Source organism: Triplophysa dalaica, chromosome 16 (assembly GCF_015846415.1).
Source record: "Triplophysa dalaica isolate WHDGS20190420 chromosome 16, ASM1584641v1, whole genome shotgun sequence".
NCBI lineage: Eukaryota > Metazoa > Chordata > Actinopteri > Cypriniformes > Nemacheilidae > Triplophysa > Triplophysa dalaica.
Window position 1 is genome coordinate 16,813,778 of NC_079557.1, and position 16,262 is coordinate 16,830,039.

At 41.8% G+C, this 16,262-nt stretch overlaps 1 protein-coding gene across 3 annotated transcripts; it reads right to left on the minus strand.

Moving 5' to 3' along the window:
* Positions 1-257: 257 nt before the first annotated feature.
* kdm2ab (lysine (K)-specific demethylase 2Ab) lies at positions 258-16,262 on the minus strand. Of its 3 annotated transcripts, none has more exons than XM_056769063.1 (23): positions 16,071-16,262; positions 15,114-15,152; positions 14,258-14,396; positions 13,754-13,832; positions 13,625-13,671; positions 9,319-9,497; positions 9,131-9,237; positions 8,930-9,023; positions 8,409-8,562; positions 8,164-8,279; positions 7,951-8,077; positions 7,595-7,857; positions 4,837-4,914; positions 4,497-4,763; positions 4,288-4,419; positions 4,133-4,213; positions 3,692-3,955; positions 3,562-3,594; positions 2,506-3,389; positions 2,212-2,375; positions 1,985-2,131; positions 1,234-1,446; positions 258-1,144 (listed from the first exon to the last, which is right to left on the minus strand). In XM_056769063.1, exons 2-23 carry the CDS (start codon positions 15,147-15,149, stop codon positions 963-965), a joined length of 3,786 nt encoding a protein of 1,261 aa, XP_056625041.1. In that variant the 5' UTR covers positions 15,150-15,152; positions 16,071-16,262; the 3' UTR covers positions 258-962. The 3 variants fall into 3 exon arrangements, with proteins under 3 accessions (XP_056625041.1, XP_056625039.1, XP_056625040.1); XM_056769061.1 differs by having other exon boundaries at positions 2,506-3,419; XM_056769062.1 differs by lacking the exon at positions 16,071-16,262 and adding an exon at positions 15,962-15,981 and having other exon boundaries at positions 2,506-3,419.

Sequence of the window (16,262 nt, forward strand, 5' to 3'; positions counted from 1 at the left end):
AACTGAAAAGATCATGTATCTTAGTTTAATGTTAAACTCAAAAGCCATCAAACAGGACCTACTGAATTTAGAATAATAAGTCAATAGGAAACTCCTATTAATGTTGTTGTTGGTGGTTCAATGGATATATGCTCTGAAGGAATGCCTGCCAAAACATCCTTACACATTTAAATCAAATATTACATCTAAATACCTTTTCTTCCGATTGTATGGTTACACTACATACATAATCAACAAACTAAATCCAGTTCAATGAATTAATGCTGAGATTTGTATTACTTTTTTATTTTCTTGGAAAAAACAAACAAACAAAAAAGTGAAAAAGGGTCCAAAAATAATTAAAGCGCTACAGACTGTTCTGGTTTACTACAGGAGAGGAATACATTTACACAAGGGTGCTTATACATTTATATATATCTATACTCTTTCAGATATCAAGGAGGGAACAAAAAGGTATTCCTCTGGTAAAACAAGGTTCAAAGTAAGGAGATGAGTGAAATCAAATGTAATGCAATACCTCCACACAACTGAATCTCTGTCACGATGACTGGATTTTGAGGATGGATTTGAGTAATGGACAAGAGTAGGAGCTAAGGTTTTTAAAGGCAGACAGTAGAGTGCTCTGAAATAGAAAACAAACTGTCGAGCAATAGCACCTGTTGATCTCTTAATAGAAGAGCCTGCGGCAATACAGGCCTGAGATCTGATTGCCTAATGCAGTTTATTATTGGCGTGTATGTAAAACAAAGGGAAACAGCTGTCTACGAAAACATAGGATACTCGTCACCCAGATCCATTTATACATAAGCCCCACCCTGGATGTTTTCAGCTCCTCCCATCTATGCTTCTATACAAGATTTTCTGTCAAACAGAGAACCCCCCTACAGTCAGAGCCCGCCACACTCACATTCTCTCTCACACACGAATATTCACAAAGTCTCTTTCTCCTGAGAAGGGGGGGTTTATGATATCCTCTGGACGAGCTTGTCATCTGACAGGCAGTAGAGGCCGTTGACAGACAGCTCGGAGATAAAGCTTTCACATGCCTGCCGCGAAACCTCTTTGCAGTCACGGAGGTCCAGTACGGAGAGACAGGACAAACGCCGCAGGTATACCAAACAACGGTCTGTTAGGCGACTGCAACCTGAGGAAAACATTGAATCAATTTTCAAAAGGTGTTTCTCCACAAATAAGTTTCTTTGTGTGTGTATATATATATATATACATGTTTACCTGCCAAATTGAGGTGGGTAAGTGTGTTGCGTGTGGAGGAGCCCACAGCACTGAGGAGGTTGAGAGCACTGTCCGTGATGGGACAATGTGAGAGCTCCAGGCGGGTCAGCAGAGGCATGTGTCTAATGATCAGCCTGAGCGTCGCTTCGGTCACCTCTAAACCGCACAGCCACAAGCACTGCACGTTCTTTAGCTGGGAACGGTTGTCGCTGCCTGCAGACACATACATACAGATTTCAAATACTTCACAACATATAAAGAAAGTTCAGAAAACATTTTAGAAGCCAATAAGTAACAATAACCAGAACTTCAAAAGTTTGTGCATGATGATGTTTCAAAGAATGTTACTTGCTAGTCCTCAATTTCAAAACTCCGCAATCTTTAGTATGCAAGATTTTGGATAATGCGTTCCAAATCGTAGCACATTCAAAACAGCTTGCAAAAAGTGGCCAGATGGCAAATTTCCAGTAAATTTGTAGAGCGTACATCTGTCCTTGCAGACATGCAAGCATTTGCAAACTACTATAGTTTTCACTGCATGTAGGCGTTTGGTGAACTGTCAGCTGCTTTGCAAAATGAAGAGGTTTAGCTATTCAAGATCTAAGCATCACGATCTATTACATTTGATCATTCATAACAAGTAGCCCTGGAACTTGACATTTTTTTCCAATTTACCATTAACTGTCCATTTTGTCCACCTCTCTGGAGAAGCAGAACTCAAAAAGGCTGTACATGACTGTTTGTTTGTTACCTGGTGGGTTGAGCAGCTCCCTGATTTGTTGATCTTTGATCCCATCAGCCCAGCGCAGGTCTAACGAGCGAAGTAAAGGACAGCTTGGAGAGCTCAGTGCAGAAATTGAAATCCAACTGCACCCTGATAGCACCAGATCTTTAAGCCCTGTGAGAGATCCACCAGTGAGTGACGTCATACTTATTATACCGGTATTATGATAAAACATCTACAGTGAGAATATGCACCTGGAAGTCGGTTGATGAGCCAGCTGAGTTGTTTCTTGGAAATGCTGGCCCAGGAGAGGTCCAGTGTGACAGGCTGCCGTTTGATGATGCCTGTGAGGGCCTGTGGACTTATTGAACAGCATCGGCTCAGACTGATCCGCGTCCACAGACGCTTGTCACAGCCCCTATATAACAGAATCAAAATTAAATCTAAACCAGTCACGAATTGAGTTTAATCTCCTGACTTCAAAACTAGCCGTCCATGTAGGCATCAGGTCACCTCATGGAACAGATGTGTGGTCAATGTGTACTCACCATTTGTACCAGGTCTTGCAAACCGCCATACAGATGCACAATTCAGCCCGAGTTAGGTAGCGGAACACTGACACCCACACCTCTCTCTCCCAGCCGGGCTCGTTCCCTCCGTTCTCTTCGCGTGAGAGCCGCAAGGTTGAACTTGGACAGGAGCCGGAGGACTTTTCCCTTTCCGATCGAGGCTTTTTCCCGATTCTCTCACGAGTCAGGCGATGAGGGGAATCTTTAAATTTAGACCGTAAATTCCGCACCAAGTTTTGGTGTTTAGACGTGCTTCTCGTTAAAGTGTGTGTTGATGAAAGAACGTGTGGTTTGCTCAAATGGGATCTTTCTGACAGTGAATGAGGACTATCCGAGCAACGTCCACCATTGCGCAGAGGGGGGCGCAGCAGGGCTTTGGAGTTTGGCAGAATGCTTCTTGAGGACAGGTTGGCTTCCAATTTGGGTACAATGGCGCTAGGGTCACGTCTACCCCTTGACGGATGCAAAGTTACCGTGACACATGACCCCTGACCCCTGGCGTCATTGGATAGTACAGCAGAAGTGTCGGATTGAGTAGGCTCTACACCCTCGCTACTGCCCTCGCTCTCCCTGTTTTGATGACCGTCACTGTTCTCCTCCCCTGCTTTTGCCCCTCGTCTCTGCGGACGGTTCTCTTTACCATCACATTTTCCGTTCTCCTTTCTCTCAACTGGTTCCTCTTCAACAGAACCGTCCCGTTCTTCCTCCACCTCCATCCTTTCTCTGAGGCCACCACCTAGGCCGCCACCTCTGAGCCGTACTCCTCTTCCACGACAAGAGGACACACCCCTGCTGCGCGAGTTGCTCCTAGTAGGTGCTGGCCTGACCATGCCCCCTCTCTCCAGACTCCGCTGACGCAGGAGCTTTGGAGAAAGAGAGACAGCTGAACGGGGCTGAGAGACATAAATAAAGAGGAAGACAGAAGCGAAGAGAACAACAGCACAGTCGAAAGTGACAGAAAGGATCATTGATGAGATCGTGATTACAGATGCGTTGCGATGAGGGAAGCAGATGTTACAAGTTGAAAACACTCACCGACTGGAGGATTTTGTTTCTTTCCAATTTGATCTGCAACAGAAACAATGAACCTCACTAACTCTGGCAAATTCAGTGACTAGTTTATAAAAAGAAAAAACATATGGAGATGACATGTGCATATCCTCACCCTTTTCCTGAGCTGTAACTCCAGTGCTCCGGCTCTTTTCCTGTTCTGTTGATGTTGAAGCAGGAGTCTCTGAGAAGGGGGCGGCTGACGTCTGGAGCGGGTCAGAGGCAGAGAGGAGGGGGAGAGTGGCGGCCGTCCTCGGCGTCCTAATCGCAAGCCCCCAACTCCGATTCCCTCCCTGTATGCCCGCTTGACCGGAGGACCTGACGAGAGACTTCCGTTGGAGATGCTGCTCTCAGACTCATCCTCACTACTACTGGAAGACTGGAGAATGGAAAAATTCATTAGTAAAAAATGGTCAAGGAATGCAAGCTGAAGAACAGCTGCCTTATCAATTCATATTTTTTGTGCTTTTTAACATGTTAATTAAAATTCAACATGGCTGACAAAATAGATGGACAAAATACCTCTCGATATTTTAAATATCTGCAAAAATCAAACCTTGTTCTTCTTGCCATGGACACATTTTGGACACTCCCAACAACTGGGAAGGTCTTTATTGATAACACCCTCCCCTGGCACCTAAAACATACACACAAAATTATGATAACACACCACAACTGACTTCACACAGGTGGACAGACATGCATGTGTACCTTTATACATTCAGGATGAGTGATCTGAGCGCACTCTGAACATTCCATGAGCGTTTGGATAGACTCGGAGTCTTCTGACTCCTGACAGCCTTCCTTGCATATGGCACACACAGCCGTAAGAGGCAGTGCTGGCTAGGGACAAAACAGAAGAGTCAGCCACATCACAGACACAAACCGAAGTTCTTTAAAACTGGCATGCGGACACTCACTGCTAGACACTGTCTGAGCACACAGCTTTTCTTGAGCCTGCCGGGTCCTCCGAACTTCCTCATGTCCCTACAGTAGTTGCAATTGCCACACTCTGTACGCATACATGCCTCGCAGCGCTTGCAGCGGACGCGCCTGCGTCTCAGAGCTGAGATGGAGGAAGACGGCTTCACGGGTCGCGGGACCGGCGGCAGAATGGGAGCTGAACCGGGAGTGCGGGGGCTGTACAGCAGAGATGGGGGAGGAGGGGGCGGCTGATACCACGAGGGCTGCAAAGAGAAAGCATTTTTAACTTCAGTTTGCCGATTACATATACATGGGTGTCAAAAAATGTGTACCTACCCTTTTGGGCCATTTGACAATTGGTTTTCCAGTGTAAGACAATTTGGGGCTATCACTGGCATGTTCCACTAGCAGTTTCTGCAGGAAAAAGACAATTTTAACACTAACATTGTTGGTTAAATACCAATACAGACACTTACTTTAGCAAGAACTGCTTATAAAAGGTTGTTAGGGATGGGCATTTTTCAATAATTTCATATATGAACATTTTAGCTAAAAAAAACCCAAATATTCTTTAATTTAAATTAAGTTCATAATGACATAATTTGTAAAATTTTCATTAAGTCACAATTTCACATCAAGATTATAAATATCATTAAATAATTCTAACGGATTAATATTATATCCTGTATAAAGGTTTTGTAATGTTGAAAAACGGTATATAAACCTGCGCAGAACAGTAGGCCTATAATACAGGAAGAAAACTAAAAAAAACGTAATATATACTGGCATTCTATGATATATTTTTATCTTGTTTATATGGTTTTACATGCTCTTGATAAGAAAAACAAGGCCTATTTCACTATTTTTGTTGTGGCGAGAAATGCACGCCTGCCAGATTATGCACCCCCCTCCCCACAATGGTTAGGTAGAGGTGTTAGAGTAGGGGTTAGGATTAGGTGTGGGGAGGGGTTAGAATTAGCCAATCAGACAGCGTGTTTAGGGTTTTGAAGCGTGTCATTTTTCGGCTCAACACCGGTTAACAAATGCGCTGTTCTTCTAACTCCTGGTAACAAAACCCAGATCTGACAAGAATATCTGATCTTATTGTTTATAATTTTGATAATAAATAAAGTAAACGGGCCATTGTTTCCCTGTTTATTACGTGGCCCTCATCTGAGGAAAATATTTCCTGCTGATCAGCACCGTATATAAATATAGTTTTCTTTGTAGTTCATGGAAAGTGTCCATCTTGTTAAGCTTTGCATTTGCATCAATAAATAAGGTAGGCCAGTTTATTTCAACTAAGGTAACAAAGGAATCACAGCGCGTTTTAAAACAAACAAAAAAAGCATCCATTTACAGGCTGTTACCTGAAGGCGACGACCCTATTTCAACTTCTTAAACACACACCTCTCCAAAAGTGTAAAAACACTTCAACTCTATGCGGGCCGCAAGTGCTGGGATTGGTCTGTTAAAACCCCTCTCTGAGGTCAAAAAACTCTGTGACATAGTCATGTATACTCAAACGCATTTCCGAATGAATTATGTGTAATATTTGTGCTTCTGTAATAAACATCTCAAATTTGCAACAAAAGTGACTGTTTACTTGCCGCTATCAGTGCTAATGCTTCTAAAGCAAGCCGCTTCTTCTTCGGCTTTTGTCTTGGTTACACAAGCAACACGAGCGTGGACACGACACCTAGTAGTCATTGCCTGTCGACGCAGACAACGACATGGAAGTATAAATGAAAACCGACACGTAGGCCTGCACTGGGACGGTTTGCAGCCGAGTGTGAAGCGGCTGGGATGAGAATCAGCACCTCCAAATCTAAGGCCATGGTTCTCAGTCGGAAAAGGGTGGCCTGCTCACTTCAGGTAGGTGGAGAGTTCCTGCCTCAAGTGGAGGAGTTCAAGTATCTGGGGGTCTTGTTCACGAGTAAGGGAAGGATGGAACGGGAGATTGACAGACGGATCAGGGCAGCTTCTGCAGTAATGCAGTCGCTGTACCGGTCTGTCGTGGTGAAGAAGGAGCTGAGCCGCAAGGCGAAGCTCTCGATTTACCGGTCAATCTACGTTCCTACTCTCACCTATGGTCATGAGCTGTGGGTCATGAACGAAAGGACAAGATCCCGGATACAGGCGGCCGAAATGAGCTTTCTCCGCAGGGTGGCCGGGCGATCCCTTAGAGATAGGGTGAGAAGCTCGGTCACTCGGGAGGAGCTCAGAGTAGATCCGCTGCTCCTCCACATCGAGAGGGGCCAGCTGAGGTGGCTCGGGCATCTTTTCCGGATGCCCCCTGGACGCATTCCCGGGAAGGTGTTGCAGTCGGGAAGGGCATGTCCCACCGGGAGAAGACCCCGGGGAAGACCTAGGACACGCTGGAGGGACTATGTCTCTCGGCTGGCCTGGGAACGCCTCGGTGTCCCCCCGGAAGAGCTGGAGGAAGTGTCTAGGGAGAGGGAAGTCTGGGCATCCCTGCTTAGACTGCTGCCCCTGCGACCCGGCCCCGGATAAGCGGAAGAAGATGGATGGATGGACAGGTAGGCTACGTTGTAGGTCTGACGCTTGAGTATAAACCCAGTTTTAGAAGGGAAGTTCAGGCTTTTAGGTATGGAAAAAGGTGGCAGTCTTATGCTAAGGGAAATTTATTAACATTTTTTGCAGTGAAATGTACATTTTCATGTTTCAAGTTGTTGAAATTAGCATTACTTAATATATTTTTTACAAACGAATATGAATTTACAAAGAATAACCGCTCCGAACAAGTTATGGTAATTAATGAATTATTGTTAATCATTAAATATTAAGTTGGTATTTTTATAGCTAATGTAAGTAATTTTAACAAATTCTAGACTGTGGCTCACCAGCTTTAAACATTTTAATATGATGATGTGAGTCCGAGCATAGGATTTACGAACACATACAAATTATTTTTTATATTTTATAAAATCATTACAGATGAAGGGAAGAAGCGTTGAATAAAACATGACAACTCTAAGGTCTTCTGTAGCGGTAACTTAACCCTGTGGTTAAGAAGTTTTGATTCTTGTGAAAAATATGAATATTCAGAATATTCCCTAGTTTATGTATGTACCCGTATGTCACTGAGCAGTGCTGGGGCATTTCTGATTCCTGATGGGACACATTTCTTATGTGCTGGTAGCTCCTCCAACTTGTTCAGTAACTGCCAAAGTCCCTCCAGCTCAAAGGGTGTCAGGTGAACCTTTACCCCTGGACGAGCAGGAGGGGTAGGTGAAACCTCTTCATTCTCATCCTCCTGCTTTATATCCTCCTCCTCTTCGTCATTTCCTGAATGACCATTATATCCTTGTTTCAACACATCCTCCCTCTTTAGCCCTGTGAACCACACAACACAAACGATGATGCGAATACAGTCACAACAAGGCATGTTCATTCACGCATTTACATAGGGTGCTGGTGTGCACTGACCTATGCCCAGCGAGTGTTTCTGGAACTCGGGCGTGAGGTGAGAAGTGTTGGTCATACAGTACAAGTAACGTTCCAGCACGTACCAGCACATCTCAAAGAAGAAAGGGTAGCGGAATTTAGAAGGGACCTGCACAGATTAATGTTAAGAAAGTAAATGTTAACATTCAAACTGTGACAGTGTGTGTGAATGCACGTTTGCGTGAGTTCTCTCACCCGTGTGCGGTCCTCAATGTTGTAAATGTTGAGCTGCATGGGAATGTTAAAGCTGTGCAGAAAATTACCCCCGAAAACCAGTGTGTCCTTTGGGGTGTACACAGCATGGATCCACCCTACACAAACAGACAGAATGCTTTGATTCCAAAAAACTTCTCTGATGTTCATTAAAAAAAAATCAGGAATTAAGAAATCAACTATTTCACCCAATATGTGCATGCCATATTGCTGTGGTGTATATTTACCTGATGGGATCATAAATGTGTAGCCTTGCTTCAGTTCAATCCGTTGGCATTCCTTGACTTTATCGCCAAGAAAAATGTCACCCTGTTTTCCCGATAACACCCAGTTCTCATAGAGCTCCAGGTTCTGATGTGTGGGGGGGATGAGCCAGAACACCTGAGATCATTTGGTGAAAATAAACACGATTAGCAAATACCAAAGGAACAGAGACTAAAACAAAAGATAACAATTCCTTAAATTGGAAAAGGATTTGAGAGGGACAGGATCTTACCATACTCAACAGCAATTATGTAGTATGACCTGTAGTTTAAAGCTTTTATGGTTTAAATCAAATCTCAAGTCCTCTTACGCACATATTATGCAGAGTGCAGGAAGTGTAACAAGTTCATGTGACAAAGTAAACTATTACTATAATTCACATAAAATTAAAAATAACTAATATTGTAGGAATTATACAGTATTCAACCATGATGACAGCCTCCCCATAGTCTCCATCATGTTGAACCTTAAAGAAAGGACTCACCTTCCCTCCCCTGAGGATGTGATACCAGACTGATGTACCCCCAAAGTCTATGTGGAAATCTGTGAAGCATCCCTCGACACTCATCAGACAATACCTGCAACATTCACAACTGCATTAACAACCCCCACAGAGCCAGTTCATATCGCCCAAGCATGTATTATGAAGAAAAGAAAAGCTGCTTAAGAAAAACACAAGACTCACTTCTGCACTTTAGGGTACTGCATATCATTGATGGCATTGGTGGAATCTCTCTGGAGCTCTTTAAGGTGTCGTGGCCACATGTTGTCCACCCAGTCAATCATGTCAACCTTATGCAAACGCAAAATTAAACTTACTTAAAAATAGTCTTTGCAGGCCAAATAAAGACTTGTGTCTATGTGTGCATGTACCGAGGCGGGTCTCTTGACCAGATGCTCTAGTTTCGTATGGCTAAACTCCAGGCTGATGACATTATACAGCTTTTCTCTTTCAGATGGAGGCGTTTCATAGTATCTCCTCCACTGACCCATTGACATCTCAATGCCTTTCTGAGTGGTCACATCCATGACATCAATCATCCTGCGACTGCCTGTCAAAGCAAACGTAGGGGGGATATTATTGTGGGGATATTATTCAATTGTGAAACTGAAATCTGGTTATCAGTGGCGTAGCGTCCGAGTAAGCAGGGCATGCAGGTTCAAACGGGCCCGGGGATCGAGGGCCCGTATCAAAGTCTTATTCATGGCTTTACAATGCTAGTTTACAATGATAAACTAACAATCTGGTCGACATAAAGTTCTTTATTTGAAGCACAAATCTACAAGAAGGTAACTTACTGAAAAAGTGTTGGTGCATAAAGTGCTTCACTGAACTGAAATTTTAACTTAAAAGATCTCAAAATAAATGGACCAGGGCTTGACATAACCTGGGAGGCTGATGGATTCGTGTCAGAGCATTGGTTATGAATTTCGGACGAATCAGGCCTTTATTTAACATTATTCACAAAAAAGCTGTCAATCGTTATTTTCATCTTCTCTCATCATCCGCGACTACATCCACTCTGTTTAATTGACGGCATTAGGCTACTCACCTCTCTGTCTGACTGCAGCACACGCATTTACAAACGTACACACCAGAGGTTGTGCTACACTTTTATATTGTCCGTCATTTTGACTGACAGCTCTTAGAAAATCCGTCATAATCTATTATTACCCGTCACTATGGTGCAAGGTGGCGTTAGGTGGTAATTAGTATGTTTGTGACGTCATCACGCCTTACTTGCGTCTCGGAACTTGTTGTATTTTAATACAACCGAATGCCGAATAAAGCCGTTGTTGTTTATATATCTTTTAATGTTTATGTTCAAATGTGATTAGATCTGGGAGAACCCAACACATGGTGTAAATTTATATAGGCCTAATACAGTTTTTGATACCATATTTTAGCCCTTTCCAAATCAGTTATTATTTTGCTCATACCTTGTGTATGTAACAAAAGTTATGGCTGAGGTCAGCTGAAGCGCAATGATTTTCAGGAACGGAATTTGGAGAAAAACGTGTTTAAAGTTAAGTGATAAAAATAAAAGCACAACAGTCCAGTATCACAAGTAAAAGTCACTTTACAGTGGTAAGAGACTTGCTCTTATAACAATTTAATAAAAAGATTCCTAGTGTTGACATCTATAAAAATACTGTACAACACCGTTTGAATAAAACAAAAGTAAGGAAAATGGTGCAGGGCACACTTAAAGAACGAGAGCTCTGCCATTATCACTACACAACGAAACTAACAAACATTACAGAAAACAACTAATAAGCAGTGAAGCAAGTTTTAAATTCTTTATCATGTGCATAGTGTTTGGACTTTAGATCATCCTTATATGTTTTGCGATCACGGCCAGCTCGCATGAGCAGTGGATCAGGGATAACTCCCGGTTCTGTAGACGAGGATCTCTGTCATCTCACCAAAACATTGTATAACAGAACTTTTCATGCCATATTTTACACAGGACTGGCGGGAAATGTGCATCGATACTCCTTCATTCTTCATGTTATGTGGTTTACTTTGATAGGTTAACTGTCTTTCCCGCGTCCCAGTGCGATATCCGACGGGTTTTCTCAGATCGCATCACATATGTCTAGTCAGTAACAATGACAGGTGAAAACAAGCAGGTCGCAGGTATTTTTATAGCCGAACTATTAAGAAATAAGGTCGCATTTGCGACCAAATTGGTCGCACTCTAGAGCCCTGAATGGTGTAAAAAAAGTCTAGATGAATGATCTCAGATCTGGTCTACCCCTTGACAAATGTGAGTGAATCCTTTAGTGTATAGGATACTTTTCGACGCTACTTTCCCAGGGGCTTGAGTGGCATTTTGAGTAAGACGCATGAGAAGTAGTTCTGATGCTACATATGGATGTAATATCAAATCTGCCTTTTGACAAACTACATTTTTACATATCAGATCGTACAGGCATTTATTTTCATCAAAATAAAGAAAATATTAGAAAAATAGCAGATTAATAAACAGAGGTATGATAATAAAGTATATGGTTAGGTTAGGGGGCTTTATTGTCCCAATTAATTTGCATCCATTTAGTAATTTAATACATTAAATAATTTATACACGATTATTATTTTATAATGTACAACATTGATGTTCTTTTGTTTACCCTGCTGTGTCAAAACAGAATGGAGTTTATGTACAGCAGGGAAAATAAGTATTTGACACATCAGCATTTTTATCAGTAGGGGATTTCTTAGTGGGCTTTTGACACAAAATTTCCACCAGATGTAGCCATCATGCTACATCAAGCTATTTCTTTGTATGAATTCATACAAAGAAATCAGCACATTTAAGTATACAAGTAATACTAAATAAAGTGAAATGACACAGGGAATAAGTATTGAACACACTTTAATACTTTGTAGAAAAGCCTTTGTTGGTGATTACAGCTTCTAGACGCCTCTTGTATGGAGAGACCAGATTCTGGCCCATTCTTCCACACAAATGTTCTTTAAATCTTGAAGGTTCCTTGGGCCTCTTTTATGAACTTTGATCATCAGTTCTCTCCATAGATTTTCTATGGGATTTAGGTCAGGTGATTGACTGGGCCATTAAAGCAGCTTGATTTTCTTTCTTTGAAACCCCTTCATTGTGTCCTTGGACTTGTGTTTGGGATCATTGTCTAGCTGAAATGTCCACCCTCGTTTCATTTTCAGCTTTCTGGAAGATAGCAGCTGATTTTTATCCAGAATGACCCGGTACATTTCTCCATTCATCCTGCCTTCAATAATATGAGGTCTGCCAGTACCCCTTGCTGAAAAGCAGCCCCAAACCATGATGCTTCCACCCCCAAACTTAACTGTTGGTATGGTGTTCTTGGGGTGGTGGGCAGTGCCATTTCTTCTCCAAACATGGTGTGTAGAATGACTGCCAAAAAGTTAAATTTTGCTTTCATCCGAACATACTATAGTATCCCAATAATCCACAGGCTTCTCCAAATGCTCTTTCGCAAACTTTAACCGAGCCTCAACATGCTTTTTGTTCAGCAATGGAGTCTTGCGTGGTGAGCGTGCATGGATGCCATGGCGGTTCAGTGCATTGCTTATAGTTTTCTTTGAAACAAGAGTACATGCTGATGTAAGGTCTTCCTGAAGTTCTGCCCGAGTGGTTCTTGGCTCTTGGAGAACTCTCCCGATTATTCTTTGGACTCCTCGGACAGGGATCTTAAGTGGAGCACCTGATCGAGCCCGGTTTATGGTGAACTGATGCTCTTTCCATTTCCGGAAAATGGCCCCCACAGTGCTCACAGGAACATTCAGCATTCTGGAAATGAGCCTATAACCATTCCCATCAAAATGCTTTTCAATGATAAGATTACGAAGATCTACAGAGAGTTCTTTGCTTTTACCCATCATGAAGTCTTTCCTGTGTGCCTCCTAGGTAATGAGAAGCCTTTATAGGCCATCAATTAGGACTAAAGCAGCTGATATCAATTAGTACTGATAGGGGGCAGGGTTTCTCTCTCAATTCTGACCGATTTTAGGTGATCTCCTGGCTTTCTATGCCATTTTGCATCTTGTTACCTTCTTGTGTTCAATACTTATTCCCCGTGTCATTTCACTTTATTTATTATGACTGAACTTGTATACTTAAATGTTCTGGTTTCTTTGTATAATTTCAATATTTGGCTTGATGGCTACATCTGGTGGAAATTTTGTGTCAATAGCCCACTTAGAAATCCCCTTACTGATAAAAATGCTGATGTGTCAAATACGCATTTTCCCCGCTGTATATGGACTCTGAATAACTCTGTCAATCTGATTGAGGTGGCCAAACAAATGAAAGAAGGCGGGATTTGTTATTGACAGAAGCCAAGGTTAATGTGAAAGAGCAAGCGCAATGCAAGTAGCTAAATGTCTTAACTGTTTTCTCATAGAAATGTGAGGGCCGTTAACATGTTGCTTGAAAAACATGTGCAAAACGCTGGCTGTGTCGCCTTTTTTGGTGCTTGGGAGTTTGCGCTTCCTTGGCATCAACATCTAAATAACCAACCTGAAACAACCAATGTCCAGCAATGCAAACGCGGTCGCCAACAGAAGGGAGGGGGGCTTTAAAAGTTTTTGCATATGGGCCCTGACCTGACTTGCTATGCCACTGGTAGTAGTGATGTCCAAAACATGACACAGTAAGAACTAGGAAGTAAAACTTACCCACAAACAATTTTACATCACTGACACTGAAGTCTGGGTCAGGCATCCTACAAGTGACAGATGATGAGTTAAGTGTAGTTTGATATAGGGACAAGTAGAGATAAAATATCATGATGAAACGAGCCATACTTTATGCCAAGCCCATCTGCTTTCTTAAAGATAATGGGGTCCCGGAGTCCCTCCCGTTGGATGTACTCCAAGGTGAAGTCTGCACAAAACGCAATACACGAATAACGTCGTAGATATATTTAGCTACATATAATTTTTTATGATGCATTGCATCATTGATAAACAAAATGCATAGTCAAATAAATAACATGTAGGCTAGTGTATTTATTGTTAAATAGATGCTTTATCTTGTATTATGTAAAAATATATATTACTTCCAAAGCAGCCTGAAATATGGAATGGGATTGTGAGTGTTAATAACAGAAATTAGAAGACAAGACGCTTTGGAATTGTAAGTAAAATGAAGATTCTCAGATCTCAATATATCAGTAGAGACCAGATAATTTCATACAGTGCTTACTCCCCAGACATCAATCTCTTGTGGCTGCACATAACATGTTTGTACAAATGCCAATATGCCAAATAAAAACGTTCTACACGTCAGTGTCAGAACAGGAGGTTTACCTTTTCCGTCCATAATTTTGACCAGATCCCAGTTGTATCGATCACTGTGGAGTTTCTCTTCCACATCGAAAGACCTCTTTCCCTCAATCTCATCATCTGAAATGCCATCATCTTGGTACCGTCGCCGCGTGCCTGACCGCTGAAGACGAAAGCAGTTAACCAAATGGGAGACCATAATTAGTGGAGCCTAGAAATGCAATGGCCCATTGTGTTGAATTGATCTTTAATATAATATACAGTGGAATGGCAAGGGTTAGATCTGTTGGTATCAGACCTCCTTTAAAAACAACAACATCAGCAAGTAGGATCACAACTAAAGCATCCCACTGAATTTGGAAGGTGATGACTTCCGGTTTTCTTAAACGGAAAAGTTTCAATATAGAAAGTGAGCCTTCAGTTATAAAACAAAACTTTTTTTTTGCTGAAATGTGTATATATGACAATGTGAAATGGGCCGATCCATACATTTATTTACAATCAGTTGTACACAAAATGCAGCAATGAGTCAGAGCTTCTACATTGGAAACGAAACCTGTTCCGCACATTACTGCAGAGACAAATGTATAAAACAAATGAGGCATAACCGCACGCTACCAACATCATGTAGTACAGGCACATTTGAGTTATAGCAGGGGCGGATGCCCATTTAAAGTAAATATGAAATGTCAACCTGTCTTCTCCATCTTCTATTAATAGCGTGCAATGACACAAGAGTAAAGTTTTGACACACCTCCAATAGTTGTGTTCACTGTAATATCAACAATCCCATTGGGTGTAATGTCAAACTGGTTGTGACTGGGTTATGATGTAAATACAGCCCTACAGACTTTCCCACTTAGGTAAAAAAGAAACTTACCAGGCGTTTGCTATAGCGGGAACTATCCTCTTCCATGCCCTAAAAGATGAAGGGATATGCATCGGTTACGTCTTTTAATGATTGGTCTACAGGTGCAGCCAAAAGACATACACTCATGAATACATCTTTAACAGCATCCGAGACAGCTGAAACCTCGTTGATTTAAAAAGCGACCATCCTTTGGGAGACACCTTTATTTTTAAGTTTGGATTTAATTACCGCCAAATACTATTTTTAAATGATATACAAAATAGTTTTCTTAAAAATAATACAGTATTTACAACTATAGAAAATCAATATTAAATTAATACCATTAAATCCTCCACAGTTTGTAGTACAATGTAGTCGATGTGTAACATAACTGGCTCATAAGCTGCGCCTCATACCGTAGGGAACTATCCAACAAGACTGCATTTACGAGTATTATAGCCAGGCGTCTAAAATGTTGACTATGTTGTGAACCGACCAGTTGAGAAGAGACGATCATTAAAACCAGCAGTAAGCTCATAAACAGATATTTAAATACCTCCAACGTACAATTCAAGAATCGAAATTCTTGTTGTTTAAAACACTAAACCGAGAAAGATTTTCAACCCGACAAATGTTACCAACACAAAGGTCGGTGAAGAGCAACATATTTGACAGGTAATTTAACTGACATTTATTACAGTTTAAGATCCTCTGGTATGATGCTGCTAGCCTGAACGAAGACTCAACTACTTTGTCCGAGAACTATAAATATTAACAAATTTCAACTTGAACATAGGCAAATTTTAATCACACGACTCGGTTTTAACTGTCTAGTTCAAATTTGGTCTATAAAAATGCATTTACTGGACATACAGTACCAGAATGTAGTCACCGATAATCACGGCTAATCCGCTAGCATTTCCATTGACAACCCGCGCTAGCCCGCTAGCCTGCTAGAAACAAAACAAAAAGACCTTTAAACAATACCTAGGATTCAACTTTCGCTTATCGCTGTCGTGTCGTGGTGGGGAATTTGGCTTAGAAATTCCCGTTGAACTGCAAATTCATCATGTGAAATGGTGTCGCTCCTTACTTGATATTCTTATTTTTGAACAAAAAAGTTAAATCAATCCGCTTTCATCCGCCATTTTCAGCTTGTCATGATACACACACACACAC

Excerpts from the sequence above, each read along its gene's own strand:
- kdm2ab (XM_056769061.1), bottom strand. The coding sequence starts at position 15,149 with ATGGAAGAGGATAGTTCCCGCTATAGCAAACGCCTG. Across the intron at positions 9,024-9,130 it reads CAGTACCCTAAAGTGCAGAA|GTATTGTCTGATGAGTGTCG; the intron begins GTGAGTCTTGTG and ends TGAATGTTGCAG. Across the intron at positions 4,764-4,836 it reads TTGTCAAATGGCCCAAAAGG|CCCTCGTGGTATCAGCCGCC; the intron begins GTAGGTACACAT and ends TTCTCTTTGCAG.